Source organism: Arachis hypogaea, chromosome 13 (genome assembly GCF_003086295.3).
Source record: "Arachis hypogaea cultivar Tifrunner chromosome 13, arahy.Tifrunner.gnm2.J5K5, whole genome shotgun sequence".
Lineage (NCBI taxonomy): Eukaryota > Viridiplantae > Streptophyta > Magnoliopsida > Fabales > Fabaceae > Arachis > Arachis hypogaea.
Window position 1 is genome coordinate 50,511,806 of NC_092048.1, and position 18,067 is coordinate 50,529,872.

Genomic DNA, 18,067 nt, shown 5'->3' on the forward strand with positions numbered 1-18,067 from the left:
AATCACTATCTTGCAGGATACGGTGAAGTATGATTGCTTCACGATTGGTAGTGATGAGGACCTGCAAGTCATGTTTCTATGTCGGAGGCAGTTTCCCGAGGTTAGGACACCAGAGTTGTTGGCAAAGTTGGTTGATGTGGTATCCAGCTCAGGGGGTTCGAACCGGAATGCCACCACTGAAGCAGCGGCAGCCGGTTCGAGTTCCAGGCCTGCCGTTGCTTCTTCGTCCGTCCCTGTGTACGAGCCAGCGGTCGAACCAGTCGCCTCCCCGTCTTTTGCTGTTGATCTGAATGATGGAGTAGGCGACGTGGTAGGATCAATTGATATTCTGCCGAACGCTTTACAGGGAGTTCCACCGGTTGGCGTCGGTGACGGAGTGTTGGGTGATGTAGAGGAGGACGACGTCGAGCCGGATATGATTGAGGATGACAGCGGCGACGAGGGTGGAGCGACTGAGCCTGCATTGGTAGTCGGTGGTTCTAGTTCTGGCACACAGCAGTATCCACCACATTTTTCCTCTTTGGACCTAGATGCCATGAGGCAAGAGGGTGTTTCAGGGCACTCTATTGGATTCGGAGCTAGAGATGCTGAAGGGACTGTTGGTTTGACAGAATTCCAGGTTGGTCAGCAATTTCAGGATAAAGACGAGGCCCTGTTAAGTGTGAAGACTTACAGCATCCGGCGAGGGGTACAGTACAAGGTTGTGGAGTCTGATCATCGCCGTTATGTGGGCAAGTGTTCTGAGTTTGGGAATGGGTGCACATGGTTGATTCGACTGAGTCTGCGGAAGCGCAAGGGCATTTGGGAGGTTAAGCGGTACAATGGACCTCACACTTGTCTTGCGACCTCCATCTCGAGTGACCACAGGAGCTTGGATTATCATGTGATTTCTGCGTTCGTTATGCCAATGGTTAGGGCTGATGCATCCGTCAGCATCAAGGTGCTCCTAAATGCCACGGCAGCATACTTCGGGTTTAGGCCGACTTACAGGAGGGTCTGGATGGCGAAGCAGAAGGCAATTGTCCTCGTATACGGTGACTGGGATGAGTCATACAACGAGCTCCCCAGGTGGGTTTTGGGAGTCCAGTTGACGATGCTCGGTACTGTTGCAATCCTACGGACGAGTCCCGTTCGAGTTAGTGGACAAGTAGACGAGTCTCAAGCTTTTTTCCACAGACTTTTCTGGACGTTTCCACCGCTCATCCAGGCATTTCGCCATTGCAAGCCTTTAGTTAGCATTGATGGGACCCATCTGTATGGGAAGTACGGGGGTACTTTGCTCATCGCGATTGCACAGGACGGGAACTCCAACATTCTACCCGTTGCATTCGCACTAGTAGAAGGTGAGAATGCAGAGTCTTGGTCATTCTTTCTCTCCCACCTTAGACAGCACGTGACACTGCAGCCCGGTCTTCTGGTTATATCGGACAGGCATAACGGCATAAAGGCTGCGCTTGAGGCTCCGGACGGAGGTTGGTTACCTCCATCTGCATACCGTGCATTCTGCATTCGACACGTAGCGGCTAATTTTGCCCTTACCTTCAAGGGCAAGGATGCACGTAGGCTTCTAGTGAATGCCGCATATGCCAAGACCGAGGTTGAGTTTGATTACTGGTTTGATATTCTTCGGTCTGAAGACCCGTCGATGTGTGAGTGGGCGAACCGGATTGATTATTCCTTATGGACTCAGCATCGTGACAAGGGACGGAGATTCGGTCACATGACAACGAATATCTCGGAGTGTGTGAACTCAATCCTAAAGGGTGTCAGAAACCTCCCTGTTTGCTCTTTGGTAAAGGCAACATATGGAAGGCTTGCGGAACTCTTTGTTCGCAAGGGTAGAGAGGCTGAGGCCCAGATGGGAACCGGACAGCAATTCAGTCAGTACTTGGTGAAGTGTATAGAGGCCAACTTAAAGAATTCGAGGTGCTTCACGGTGACTTTGTATGACCGGGATAACTCCGAGTTCACCGTAGCCGAGACCACTCCGACGGGCTCTTTCTCATTAGGTACCTACAGAGTATCGCTTGCGTCCCGGATCTGTGACTGCGGGTACTTCCAGACACTTCATTTCCCGTGCCAGCACGCACTTGCATGCTGCGCCTACTCACGGGTTACCTGGTCCTCTTATGTTCATAGCGTGTATCAGATTAGTTCAGTGTTCCGTGTGTACCAGATGGGATTCACACCGCCGATACCGGAGGGATTCTGGCCACCTTACGACGGGCCAACCGTGATCCCGGACCCTGCCAAGAGGCGTGCGAGAGAGGGTCGTCCGAGATCCACTAGGATACGGACGAACATGGACGAGGCAGATCCGAATCGGCCAAAGAGGTGTGGCCTTTGTCGCCAACCTGGACACACCCGCAGGAGTTGCCCACAGCTTGGAGGACCGTCTCACACGGGGGGCCAGTAGTAGCGATCTTGTTATTGTTAGTGTTCCTTGATTTTATTTTTCCTGTTACTTGTTATTTAAGATGATTTGTGTTATCTGTTTATCCTTTTACCTTCTAGTAATGAAAAAGTTGCATCTGAATTTGAATATGGTTAGAAATCCCATGACTGCAAAAGTTGATAACTACAGTGTTATATGATTCAATGATAATACATAGTCACTAATCCACTAGGTGAATAACAGATTTTTAAGAACAATAAGATGAGGAAACAAGGAAAAATAGCTCTAAAGTAAATCATCTAAAATACATGAGTGAACCCTAACGTCCAAAATACATGAAATGTAAATCATCTAAACAAGTGGGAGCCTGTCCTACAACGACGGGGAACCCGTGGCCTCTGACCTTTGCGGATAAACGGCTCCTCATCCTCTATCTCATCTGCGTCCTCATGCGGGGCAGGCTGTGCGGGTGGCGTAAAATGGAGTGGTGCGGCAGACGGCCCGGCGACAGACTGTGATGCAGCGGTGTAAGCGGAATGTGGGGTACCTCCCAAAGCAAACTGGTCACCAACAGGTGTCGTAGCAGGCTCGTTCAGATCAACATCTAAGGGTGTCTGCGTGCCAGGGGTCTGAGGACGCCTCCTGCCCGGCTCGTCCTCCTGCATGATAGCCGAAATCTCCGCTAGAAACCGTGGACTTCCGAAGTCCGCATCAAGCGTATCTGCCCCAAGGAAGTCCTGCCACTGTGATCCGGGAATAACCCATGGAGTACCGTCCTGCTGAGGCTGGTCGTCGGTGGGTACTCCAACAAAGTAATGTCCAAAAGGACCGGACCCAAGTCCAGCGTCACTAGGCTCAGCCCCGTCACCCATCCCGGAGCCATACCACTCACCTCCGTGAACCCCATCCTGGGTACTACCACCAGCAACTGAAGCCGCCCTTGCACCATCCCCGCCCTCAGGCCCATGCTGATCATCGTCATCGTCCTCAGCGGCATGAACCGCAGCACGCCCTCTACCTCTGCCAGGATGATGTCGTCGTCGACCCCTAGCGGGGCCGGCCTCGTCGCCAGCCTCCATAGCACGCTCAAGCCACCCCCAGTCACGCTGGCTACGACGTGTGCCCACGCGAGCTCTCCTATCAACCCGCCTCCTGTCCGGCACGTCGTCAGGCCGATCCATCTCAGGTACTTGCCCAACTCCCCGCTGTGAGGCCTCAACAGGAATAGCAACGGCTCTCGGATCGCCCAATTGCGGATCCGGAGACAAAAACCTCTTCCCGTGCTGACTCCACCAATCCAAGAACTGATGCGACGGACCAGGGTCAGCAACAACATCGAATCTCAGCACGCTCTCCATATGGTCGTCCCAATACTGATGCCACTTCTGCAAATGGGACGGGAACCATCGATCGCCGCCTCTACCATCCTTCGACATCAGAAAGTCGATGTTCAGGGCGGCCTGTGGACGGGGCTGCACCCCTCCAAACTGCGGAAGAACCCTGTCTATCTGATGCCACTCTATGACGGCAAAGTAGATAAGCGATGTAACAGACCGCCACAGCACCATATGCCGAGGCTCCAAAACCTCGGGATGCACGACCTGAAGTACGTCAGGGCTACTGTACGGCATCCAGATAAACTGCACCCAGAACGATACAATGTCAGGGCAACTTGTGATCCCAACTCGTAAATCGTGGTTAAATAAAAAAACTTATTAAGTAACATACTGACCTCTCTATCCTGCAACCGGTCTATCCAGAGCCTCCACGTCTGAACTCTAGGACCCTTCTCGCTACTGGAAGGGATGTAACCTGACCACCTGCAACATGCACATGTGTTACCGCTACTTATATGTGTGCTTAGGGTATCCAATACATTATGAATGAACACGCAGTTATGTGTAGTAAATTGAAATAGACAAAGATTAGGGAAGTACCTCGAGGCCAATGGCCAGCTGAACGTCTCAAATCCTGCAGGCCTAAACAGAGGAAATCGCCAGAAAATCCATGACTGAAGTAGCTGAAGTGGGCCTGCTAGCTTGATTACATTTCTGTTCGCCACACGGCACATGCACCGGTACAACCATGCCAGTGCTGCAGAACCCCAGCTGTAGGTCTCCATCTCCTCCAGCCTAGCTACAAACGGAAGCCATCTGATGTGAACGCGGTTGCCCGACTTGTTCGCAAAAAGCTGTGTGCCCAACAACATCATGATGTACGCACGGGCATAACGACGCACAGTATCCTCATCAGCTCCCTCCGGGCACTCACCAAACGTCTCCTGAAACCAGCTGCAGTTGACCGCGTACTTCTGAACCTGGCTAGGAGGAGGTACCACTCCAAGCAACTCCTCGAACCAAACCCAGGCTGGACGGCCACCATCGATGTATACATGGAACTCTGATAGGCAGCCGCTGACGTAACGCCCGTCCACTGGCAAACCCAGCTAGTATGCCACGTCCTGCAGTGTGATAGTGCACTCTCCGAACGGCATATGAAACGTGTGCGTCTCCGGACGCCATCGCTCAACAAACGCACTGACAAGGGCCTCGTCCAACCGGAACCATCTATCGTTCAGCCTTGCAAGATGGTAAAGACCAGCCATCTGCAGGTACGGAACGTATCTGTCATCCAGGACCATGCCCTGCTGCCGCCGCATGCTCCTGATGCATCGCTGAGGCTGCGGAAGAAATGAACCGCATTATTAGAACCAACTTAATTACCGGTGACAAACATAATCAACACGATAATCCCTAAACCAAAAAATCTTACTATGCATAGCCGCTTAAAAATCCAAGAACGAGAACCATTTGCATAAGAAACTTAAATTAGAAACCACCATAGCCTACTGACATCAAAGATCTAACATTATAAAACCACAACTAAACCACTTACATAAACCACTAACATAAACCACTAACGTAAACCGTTAACGTAAACCGCTTACATAAACCACATACATAAACCACTAAGATAAACCACTAACATAAACCACTAAGATAAATCACTAAGATAAACCACCAACATAAACCAGTAACAAAAACCACTAACATAAACCATTAACAGAAATCACTAACATAAACCGCTAAAATAAACCACCAACTAAACCAACATCTAACCCGCTAAAATAAACCCGCATGCCAAACCACTAACTCACATGTACCGGTAAAATAAAGTTATTTCCGTACTAACCTCTTCGTTGATGACCCCAGCTATATGGGCGACTCCGTCCAAGCGATATAACCGTGCCGGATCGTCCCCCATGAGCAGAGTATTCCGTTCAGGTCTTTCTCGGAGAGAATCTGGGTCGTTTTCTCTGAGATTTGGTGGGGTAGGGAAAGATGAGAATGGTTCGAATGAGGCTGATTCGAACTCCTTATATAGCCGAATCACTAGTAATTCGAACCAGGGTGGTTCGAATTACTAACAACCTAGCTTAAGCGTAATTCGAACCAGGGTGGTTCGAATTACATGAAGAACTCATTTCCCCATAATTCGAACTGGAGTGGTTCGAATTACTTGCATAGGTAGTTCGAACCAGTCTGGTTCGATTTACATTCAATTTTTTCTTAGAAATTCGAACTGCTCTGGTTTGAATTATTTGAAGATGAAGTTCGAACTAGCCTGGTTCGAATTACATAAAAATATGATCTGGCTAATTGCTGTATCGATTTTCATTTTGGCTCATATAGGTAAATTTGGATTGACGTTGGCTTATTATAGTATTTTGCCCTAAATTTTAATTTAATTTATACACTTTAAAATTTTTATTTTGTTAGTATCATAAAAAAATATTTTATCTCGTTATTTCTCAATTAGAATATTTTAATTTAATTTATACACTTCAAGATTTCTATTATTCTCTTATTTGTATAATTGAATATGTGACATGTGTTGTATATATTCTAATATAAATCATAAATTCTAAACCGTAAATAATAAATTGTAAACCCTAAATTCTAAATTATATTTGTATAAATTTATATTATGTAATAATATTTTTAACAAATATAGTTATTTAAAATATTTTTAGTTTTAATATAAAATAATTTATTATATGTCAAGTAATATAAAATAAAATTTAATTAATTTATATTTTATTTGCTGTAATAAAAAAGTAACATTTAATATGGATTTATTTTTAATATAAAAAAATTTAATCATATTTATTAATTAATTTTATTAAATAAAAAAATATTTATAATTTTTTATGTAGTAATACTTTCTGTATTTATTTAAAATATATTATATAAAAATAAAAATATATTTATTTATTTATGTATTAATATATTCTATATTTATTGATACACCAATAATGCTTTTCTTTTATAGCATCTATTGATTTCATTTAATAAAATTTAATAATTTATAAAAAGTGACAATTCAATATGCACAAATAATCATTGTTTGGGTTCATATTAGATACACCCCATATATTCTATTATATATTCTAATATTTATTTTATATGGTCGAATATAATATGTGCAAAATCCTTGTATTTCAATAATAGAATATAGGACAATTTACATAAATAAATTGTTTACCTTTTAAATTTATGCAATTGTATTCTTTCAAACATGAAGACGCAAATACATTGTTTCATATATCTATAGAAATCGCTATGTAGCGATTTATGGAAACACATAATCCGCTATAGACAGCCGCAGATTACATGCAAATAGGGGAACACAGAAATCGCTAGAGGCTGCTGCGGTTTCTGTTTATTGAACAAGATATTTGGTGTTTTTGTACTATTTCGGTGTCAACTTATATATTATAATTTTTTCATATCTTGTCTTCATATACATGGGCATGTGGAGTAGTCTTAGCAAGATCGAATTTTGATAATAATCTTATATGGTATTTTATTTGTATTTCTTGCTTGTGAACTAGAGTTTTGGCTTTATTTTGTTTGGTCAGGGAGAATGCATGGCTTTGATTTAGTTTAGTGTGTACCGGAATGTGATTTTAGAAAATCTCTTATATGTTTATATGTTATTTTATTAGCTCAACTAATTTTGTTTTGTTGAGTTTTTTTAATTTTATTCTATGTTTGTGATTGAATAACTTAATTAAAGATTAAAAAAAAATTTATAGACATTTTTGTCAAAAATACTACCACAGTTTCTTTTATATATATAAAAGAATAAAATAGAAACTAATGTTAGGAAGTAAAAATTGTAAGTAAAGTAAAAATTTCTTGATTTTCACTTAATGTGAGCAAATTTTTTTTTATCAAAATTAAAAATTTATATTGCACAAATATTCTAATATATTACACAAAGTCTATACTATTTTAACATGCATGTTAAATTATACCTATTCAAACATAAATATTTAACTATAATAAAGTTCATGAAATTACTTTGGCTATTTTGAATTTAGAGGATATTGTATTTACTTGGTTTATTAAAATAAAAAAGCTAAGGAGAAAAGAAGAGTGAAATGAATTAATATTTTTCATAAAAAATAAAAGGTTTAATTACTCTGTTAGTCTTTATAGTTTCGTAAAATTTTTAATTAGGTCCCTATACTTTTTTTTTTCCCTTTTAATTGGGTCTCTGCACCAATTTTTTTTTAATTAGGTCCCTCTTAGAAGTAATTGGCTTAATTTTATAGGGATCTAAGTAAAAAAAAATTGGTGCAGAGACTCAAATAAAAGAAAAAAAAGTGTAAGGACCCAATTAAAAGAAAAATTAGTGCAAGGACTCAATTAAAAGGAAAAAAAGTACAGGGACCTAATTAAAAATTTTGCGAAACTACAGGGACTAACAGAATAATTAAACCAAAATAAAAACTATAGTGAAATGGATTACAAAATTAAGAGTAACTTATTTGTGAAAAGATATCATTGTGTTTATATAAACGGTAATATATTTTAAAACAAGAAAAATTTAATTTAATTTATGCACTTCAAAATTTTTATTTTGTTAATATCATAAACAAATATTTTATCTCACAATTTCTCAGTCTTATTTCATATATATATATATATAATTTTTAGCCAATCAACCCTCTTATAAATAAAAAATTAGTTATTCTATGACATATTTGATTGTTATTGAAAAATTAAATTATGTCATTGTAATTAATATTAACTATTTCTTTAATTTTAATTTAAAAAATAAATAAGTTAATTGCACTACTAAAACTATTCTTACAAATTATCCATAAATGATTTTTTTAATAATGTGCGAGAAAAGGAACATTATATATATATAATACTAAGAATAATACTAAGAATATAAAGGTTTTTAAAAGAAAAATACTAAGAATATAACTAAAATATATTCTATAAAGATAGATATGTTGTATTAAATTTGGATAATAACAAAATTATTATTACATTAAAATAGAACAATAGAATACAACAATTATTCAATATGTCAATGAAGGATTTTTTTTATTTTATAATTAGGGAAGAGATGGTGTTTTGCGTTAAAATGGAAGAAAACGGAGTTATACAGGAGATTGGGGGCGCCGTCCTGACGGATCTGCAATACGCCCCATTCGTAATGCACCCACAATCCGCCCCCTTGTATTGATTGTAAGCATGACACATGTCTATAGCCTCCTCAACCTGTAATTCTCATAATCCCCCTTGGTCCCTCTTCATACTCATGTTCTCTCTTTTGCTTTCACTTTTAAATCTCGTTCTCTCTCCTGAACACCACACTCAAGTGACTCAACAATTCTTTCTTCTTTCTTCTATAACTCAAAACAACCTCTTCCCTCCATATGAGAATTTCATCTTCAAATTTATTGATTTCAACTATATCTCTATTAACAATACCAGATAAGTACATTTTTTAGTAATAATGTTTTTAGTGAGTTTAATTATTTTAATTAGTGTAAATAAAAAATAAATTAGATTAGTTTTCAGAAATTAATTTGGGTTAATTAATTCATTGTTAGTAATAATAGTGTTGAACCTAGTATTAGTTAGGATCACAATCTTAGTTGGATTAAGATAATAATAAAATATATTTTTAACTTGTAAACAGAAACAATACTTAATATATTATTAAGATACTTTAAATATATACTACAATACATACATACGAACATAGATATGTTAAAATTTAAATATATATTTTATATATTTTACAATAAGTTAATCATATTTAATATAATATATTAATATATATTATTTACATATATTATTTACAAAAATATAAAATATAAGATTTCATGCTATGTTCAGAATATATTTTATTTAATATATGATTAAATTTATGTTGAATAAATGTTAAAGTGGGGTATGTTGTTTATTTCAAACAGAACGGAAAATATTATATATAAAATTATTTAAATATGCTTTTATTTATTTATTTAATGTTAGAGAAATATTGGATATATGTTAGATATAGTTTATATAATGTAATAGTTTTTTGTTTCAGAAAGAATACAAATAGAAGATGGTTTGTGACATTACACGTCCTGAAGATCACATTGTTGAATACCTTGAACGTCCACCATATGTAAATATTTTTATGTTTGTATATTTGTTAATATTGTTGTTATTATTATCGTACTTATTATTATTATTATTATTATTATTATTATTATTATTATTATTTATGTTTGTTTATTTTTTTTTGTTTCTATTGTAAATTATAATTTTTTATTTGTTTCAGAGTTCAAGAAATTTAGAATCAAGACATCTGAACCAAGATTCATATGATCCCCGAGTTGAGATCGAATTATGAGATAGTGGATTCTATCACATATCTTAAATTGGGAGACTTATTTTGCACAATGCACTTATAAATGCCTTAATCGAGCGATGTCGTCCAGAGACTCATACGTTTCATCTTCCACACGGTGAATGCACGATAACCTTAGAGGATGTTGCAATGATATTTGGACTCCCGATAGATGGTATGCCGGTGTCAGGATTACGGATAGCAGCACTAATGGCCTCGAAAATGAATTCATGACACAATTTGGTATTATACCTACTACCTCTGATCATAAAGGAAGCGGTGTCAAGCTTGCATGGCTCTGCACCCTAAAGCGGCGCATGCAGTTGGACACCGCACTTGGTAGACAAATGTACGTCAAGATACACTTATTATTGTTGTTTGGCACAAATTTATTTTGCGACAAGTCAGGAATGACAATCCACTGGAAGTTCTTGCCTTTGCTCCGAAATTTTTCTGACATTAGAGGCTTTAGCTGGGGATCCGTTTGCCTGGCACATTTGTATAGGGCATTATGTCGGGCATCACGTTATGATTGCAAGGAGGTGGATGGCCCATTGGCACTGCTTTATATATGGGCTTGGGAATGGTTACCGTTCCTAGCACCGGTGCGATCGCATCCTAGTTTTCCGCTTGCGTGCAGGTAAAATTATTTCATATGTTACCATATTATCGCTTATGCATTGTTTAGGTATATTATATAACATATATTGGTACTGACTGTTAGAGATTTATTTTATTTCAGCTGGATGTTTTGGCGCTCGCAGTTTCACGGATACCAAAAGTGGACCATTTCTCATATCAAGCGTTTACTAGATGATATTCCTGCAGATGGGGTTAGTTTTTTTGTTGTATTTAACAGTGTTGTTATTAATATTGGCATCATATTTGTGTTTGTATTTATGCAGTCATTTTGGAATGTTTTTGCAGTTTGTGTGGAACCCGTACAGTCTTGATCATATAGAAAATATTGTAGTTCCAAATGACATTTTGCAGCATCGATTGATGTGGAGTGCAGTTGTGCCACTAATATCGTTTGAATGCATTGAGTGGCATGAATCAGACCGGGTGATGAGGCAATTCAGTCTGGCGCAGGAAGTTCCTGGAGAAGCTACTCGTCTTGCAGAATCTCACAATGTGGTTCTGACTGGACCAAAGAACAAAGATTGGAGAGTTGAGCATTCTGGATACATTTTGAGATGGACAAACCGTTTGAGTTCCGTTCTGGTTGGTGATCCTGCACTACACTATCAAGCATCCGATCGGTATATGCAATGGTATACAGAAGCATATGGGGCTCACCTACGATTGACTGGTTATGTTCCACAGCCACAGCCACAGCCGCAGCCACAGCCCATCATACACCCATACCAGCTGCCAACTTCCTTTCCACACCAGTACTCGTACACACAGCCAAACCCTGAGCCTGGACCATTGTTCTTCAGTCAGTTGTTCCCTGACTCACACTCACTACACATGCCTCCCTACCAGGGATATTATCGACCTTTTATGTCACAGCATGTAGACACAGCTGCACAATCATCAAGCCGCCAGCTATATCAGTGGGTGGCTGAAATAGAGACATCTCAATGGGTAAATGACTTGTTCTTTGACCCTCAGCTACAAGTGCAGCAATCCTAGCCTCAAACTCCTACAGTTAACGAGCAGGCACCACAGCATAGTCAGCAATCGCCTCAAATTGCGCCAGGTCGGTCATCTGTGGATTCGAGACTAAGACATCGCAGTCTATCTCCATGCTTGGGGTCTAGAAGGTCTGTTGACTCGATCCAGAGCGTCGCTAGAGGGATTAGTCATAGTAATGCTGTTAATTTTCCTCAAGTGCAAGCACCAATGACTGCGGCTGATAATGATAGTGAGGACGACAGTGAAGATGATAGCGATGGTAATAGTGTAGTTAATATTGGTGTATTTAATATTATTGTATTTAATATTAGTCTATTTATTATTGTTAATGAATCCTAATACTTGATTAGTGTATTTATTCTTGTGTTTGTTCATGTCATGCAGCTGCGGCAGAAGATATAGATGGGGTGGAAGGTGCGAGAAGTTTCCACACTACCAATGTACAAAGTAAGGGGTATAACTTGAGGATTGACCCAACACGTAGGAGCGCAAGTAGATATACCCCTTCCACAATAAAAAAGGCAGTAAAAAAATGTACTAAATTTGTGAAAAAGACATTTAGCAAGTAATCTTTATATTTGTTGTTCACCTATTGTTGTAAGACTGCTATTGCGGTAAGATTGCTATGGTAGTTTTTGTATAATTTAATTCATAATGTAGTACATAATCCAATACAAGAAGTAAATAAATGCCGAAAACCCTAAGAATTATGAACACCACCACTAGCACTTGACCCTGGACGCTGAGGGCATCTACTTCGACTGTGACCCTGGCCTCCACAAAGCCTGCAACGCCCAGGACCACGCATATCACGCATATCCATTTCATTCAAGAAATGAGTTATTTTGGGACGTCCTTTGGATACTCGCTTTAAGTGCGGATTAGGTATATGCCTTGGTCCTTGATACATAGGCCATGTTGCTGGGTTCCCTAATGGCTTAAACCTTGCTCTATACACCTTCTTTATCTCCTCCATCCTATATACGTCATGAACATATTGTTGCCAATCAAGTCGTTGGTTCGCACAACACGCAAAGACATGACGACAAGGAATTCAATATGTCTGAGACTCACCACAATCACAATGCTGTTGACGAAGATTCACCGCATACTCTAAACCGCTGGGCATTTCGCGCACCTCAAAGACCTCATTCTGCCTATCAAATAAGTTAACTTGGATGTTTCTCGCTGCCTGCTGATTTAATTAAAGTTTGTTGATTGCATATTCAGAGAATACATGTCCCGTATTCATTCGAGCCTCAGCCTCAGCCCTCTTCCTAGTGAACAACTCATTTAACCTGTAAAAAGTTGCCTTGACAAGTGATGTAATTGGAAGATTTCGCGCCCCCTTTAATACCCCATTGATGCACTCGATTAGGTTTGTGGTCATATGACCCCAACGATATCCATTATCGAACGCCAAAGCATATTGCTGACGTGGGATCCGATTGAGCCACTGAGTGTAAGCCTCACCACGCTCACATAATCTTGCATACTGCACATTAAATTCACGCACAGTCCTACAACAACCTGTAAAAAAAACAAGAAAAAAAAAGTATCACCACATAACACTAACATCATTATTTAACTACAATTTACGTACCCATATTTACAATTAACTTCTATAAATACGGTGCCTTGAAATTCCTTAAGAAGTTGGATGCTATGTGCCTAACACAAAACATGCGGATAGCTCTCGGAGGCTCCCATGATCCGTTACTACGTGCTATTGCTGAGGTAATAGAGTCGTGTCGATCAGAGATAAGCCCAATACCATCCCGCGTCACCACATGTGTGCGCAAATGAGTAAGAAAGAAGTGCCATGCATCAGAAGTCTCACCTTCAACAACGGCAAATGCAAGAGGCACAATATTGCCATTGCCATCCTGAGAAATTGCAACTAAGAGAGCTCCTTTGTATTTGCCATACATATGTGTGCCATCTATTTGGATGATTGGCTTGCAGCTCCTAAATGCTCTAATGCAAGGGTAAAAGCTCCAAAACACCCATGTCAGTATCCTAATATCCTCGACCACCTCATCCCCTAGGTAAGCTGGTGCAGTTTCGATCTCAACTGCAGCTGATGGATCTTTTTGTACCATTGCTTCAAACCATGACGGCAAAGCTTCATAAGAAGCTTCCCAACCACCAAAAATATTTGCAATTGCCTTTTGCTTAGCCAGCCATGCTTTGCAGTAACTTATCGTATAATTGAATTTCGATTGTACTTCAGCAATCACCGATTTCACCTTTAAAGATGGATCAACTTCAACCAATGACTTTATAACTCTGCAATCATGTCTGAGTTTATCTTGGCATGATCTTGAGAGATTGTTGTCCTGGAGCATGTGTGACTACCATTGTACCGCCTTATAACCCAACAAAACTTTTTCTTAATAAGACTAGCCCTGATAAGCCAATCGCAATTTGTTCCATATTGTACACACTTAGCATAAAATGTGGTTGGCTCAGATTCACACACTCGATAATCCACACCCTGACGAATGGTATAATCTTTAATTGCTGCAATTATAGTTTCTCTAGAATTAAACTCCATGCCGATGACAAATTCACCATTCGTAACAACAACAGGATCTACACCAGCCATAACAAGAAATAATTCTTACTATTACTAATAATGATAACAATAATAATAAATTAATAATAATAATAACAACAAATAATCGTAATAACAAATAATAACAATAATAGTAATGCATAATATAATAAAGGCTAATAATAATTATTATAATACTAATCATAATAAAAATAGGAGACTACTTACTTGTATTGACAAACTCAGGAAATTCTGGTGCATTCATAGCATCTAGATCCAAAGCATGCATAAAAGAAGGCTCTCTAGATAGATGTTGGCTCGTTAGTGCATTTGTCACATCTGCAACGTCAGGCTCAACTATGATATCATCTTCGTTGACATCTTCAACTGGACCAACAATATGATAAGTGCCCTCGAATTCCTCTTCACTTTCAGTGTTATAAACCGTCCAGTCGATGTTAGGTTTGGGTAAATTAACCTCAACTAATTCTTCGAACTCAACATATAACTCGATAACTGACACTTGTGCCCGTGTTTGTTGGTAGATCGAAAACATCCCTTGCATACTTGCATCGTCAACCACATACATTATTTGAAATTGAATAAAACCCCCAAATACTAACACAGGCTGTCTATAAAAAATATTTGTGACTCTCTTTAATATTTGATTATCAACACACTGACAAAGTATACTCTTAAATTCCTCATATGTTATTCCAAAAGGAATAATAAGATCATATGGATTTTCACATACAAAACTCACACCTTCAGATGTTTGTGAAAAGATTTGACAATTATAATATATTTTCAAACTAACACTTTCCTCCATTTTTCTTCTCTTACTCTCTCAACGAAATTAACCATACTCAGACTCAACAAATTCATTTTTTCTTTTCTAATACTCGAGGTATATTTTTTTAATCTAAAAAATACAATATGCCCCCTGCATAATGTCATTCCGCCCCCTGTGTTTTGGTAATACGCCATTCTTGTATTGTCAATATGCCCCCTTATATTATATTTTTAATATTAAACTAATACAATACGCCCCCTTGTATTGTGTGTTTAATATTAAACTAATACAATCCGCCCCATTGTATTGCTTTTTAAAATTTTCAAAAAAGTAATATGCCCCCCTTGTATTGTCTTTTTTTATTTTAAAAAAAAAATTTGGTTAAAGCAATTCGCCCCCTACGGATTGTCAGCCCCCAGAAATATGCAAAACACCACCACATCCAATAATGAAGCATTACACCAAATCCTAACCAATATTAAAAAAATGAGCCGTCAATGAATGGTATAACATGTTTTCTAAGATAATAAAATATAATAAAATTGTTAGACACTAAAAAAATAGAAAAAAAGTCCAACAAAGATGTAGTTTACTATTATGTATAATCTAAAAAACATAGATTGTCAAGATACCTATTGATAGCAAAACAAAATATTTATAACATATATAAATTTGTTCATTAATCAAAAAACAAAATATGTCCAAAACAATTTAACATATAGTTCAAAATATCTATCAAACAGAATTATACATAGGAGGCCTAACATCGTTGAATCGACAACTCTATCTAGCGGTTAGGTAGCGAGTCGAGTTTCAAGGTAATGTTGTCCCCCTCCTTTAAATTGTATACTCTACAACATTCATTCTACCCGACCCCAAACTTTCATTCTCCATCTCTTCCTCCATTTTTCAGTAAGTGGAAAAAGAACACATTCTTCTCTACATTAGATCGTGGACCAGTGATCGTCCAAATCGAACCATCTCCAGATAGTTTAAGATATGCAACAAATTTCGAAGGCAGATACTGCAATGAATAATTCATAGTTAAGATAAACATAGTATTTTCATACACAATGAATAACAGATTTATGAAGAATATTTAATAAGCTTGCAAGAAAAAAAATAAAGAAATCACTCTTTTGAGATCAACTTACCAGTCTAGATTGACCTAGATCCAAAGCTGTGATGGTCTTTTGATAATAAATCTCTGAAGTGTATCTGATTTAGGATATTTTAAACATGTTAGTCACCACATTAAAAAATACCGATCTATACCATGATATTAAAATCCAAAACACAAGAAAAAAAGTTACATTTAGCATTACCCATGGTCAGACAATTCGTTTGTCTCATTACTTTGTTCGTTGACCTCCATTGATAAAGTGCTTTCACCACACAAATCTATGGGATTATGCAAATTATCCCCTTCCAGTGTCCCATCTTCATCATTGTTTTCATCACCGGCTGATGAAAAACTCATCATCAGATGGTTCAGACCCAGATAGAACCATCACATCAGGTGATGAGTCTTCATCAATCCTGGTATACTTTATGTGGAACACTCTTGATACGTTATCAAGTGTCTCTGGGTCCATTAGCTCAGGTACATATGAGTCAGGATCAAGGTGAATTTGGATGGGCTGGTTGTCGTGATTCCACAATGAAATAAAAAAAATTCCGAAACCGACATATCTAAATTGAACAGATGCCCCTTTATTGATAAAATAGAAAGATCTAATCTGTTCAAATGAGGTATCATTTATAAGCAACTGATCATTGTTTTTTCTCAGCTCCAGCACTAAACAATTATCTAGCTCATTAATGACATTGTCCCTAATTCTTCGCCATGAGTTGAAACAAAAGTTGGGGGAAGAGCTCTCTCACCCTATATTCAATTTTCTTCCTAAAGTTAATTTATGTCTAACAAAACATGCTAAAAATGCATCACATAATATTACATAATCATTTAGCAAAGAGAGGTATATATACATTTAAATCTACCATTATTACCAACTGAGCAACACAAGAGAACAATAATAACGTAAATGAACTGGCATGAGCATAACAAAAATAGGTAACTAAGTAAGAAACACATATCAAGTCTTTTTGAATGTCCAGGAAAAAATACTGAAGTTTTGAAAGAAACAATGAAAAAGAAATTGCTGTTATCTTGATAGATTCTGAAACCAAAACATCTACATAAACATCCAATCATGTTTTCACGTATTAATAAATGCTGAATTTTCAAAGTCACTATCATTATATGTATGATTAGTAAACATTATATTATTTATTTTGAATGTACATTGATAATTTATCAAAATTAATCTTTTTAGAGTTGTTATAGTCTACACCCATCTCAAATTAGAAAGATCAGGAAGTCAGAGTTAGCTAATCAAAGTTATCCAACAGGAAAAAGAAACTATCTAAGAGGAGGAAAGTAGAAAAGACCACTAACTGAATATAAATTAAAAATAAAGCATTCGAAGTTAAAGATTTAACCCACCTCTTTAATCGGTTAACATGCATGATATAATATTCCATAATATATTTGATTACCTAGTTATTGATAAGGCGAAATCTGAAAATCCATTCTTTTTCGTTGGGCCAATAATCTTGGGTTGCTAAAAATCTCCTATTAGCACATAATGGTATCATTAGAGGTTAAGACTGAGACTTTTAACCAAGAAACCAACTAAGTATACCCCAAAAAAAAAGTAACAAATTAAAAGCATATTTATGAAAAATACCCAAGAAACCACTTTAGAAAACTACTATACAACATATTTTAGAGATTACGACAAGTTATGAAATGTGACCTACATATAAATGAAAAGCCAATAAAATTAAATTACAACATGAAAAATATCTGAGAAAGAATTTTAAAAAAACTATAGATGGCATAACATCGATATTTAATTGATATTAAAATTTTCACAAGTTAATGTGAAATATATTGAATGGAAAAGTAGAT

General features: G+C 37.9%; 1 protein-coding gene across 1 annotated transcript; it reads right to left on the reverse strand.

Annotated features, from left to right (window-relative positions):
- Window positions 1-12,797: 12,797 nt before the first annotated feature.
- Window positions 12,798-14,889, reverse strand: LOC140177602 (uncharacterized). Its single transcript, XM_072210735.1, has 5 exons — window positions 14,529-14,889; window positions 14,102-14,338; window positions 13,584-14,009; window positions 12,981-13,273; window positions 12,798-12,935 (listed from the first exon to the last, which is right to left on the reverse strand). The coding sequence occupies exons 1-5, from the start codon at window positions 14,887-14,889 to the stop codon at window positions 12,798-12,800; spliced, it is 1,455 nt and encodes a 484-aa protein (XP_072066836.1).
- Window positions 14,890-18,067: the final 3,178 nt, after the last annotated feature.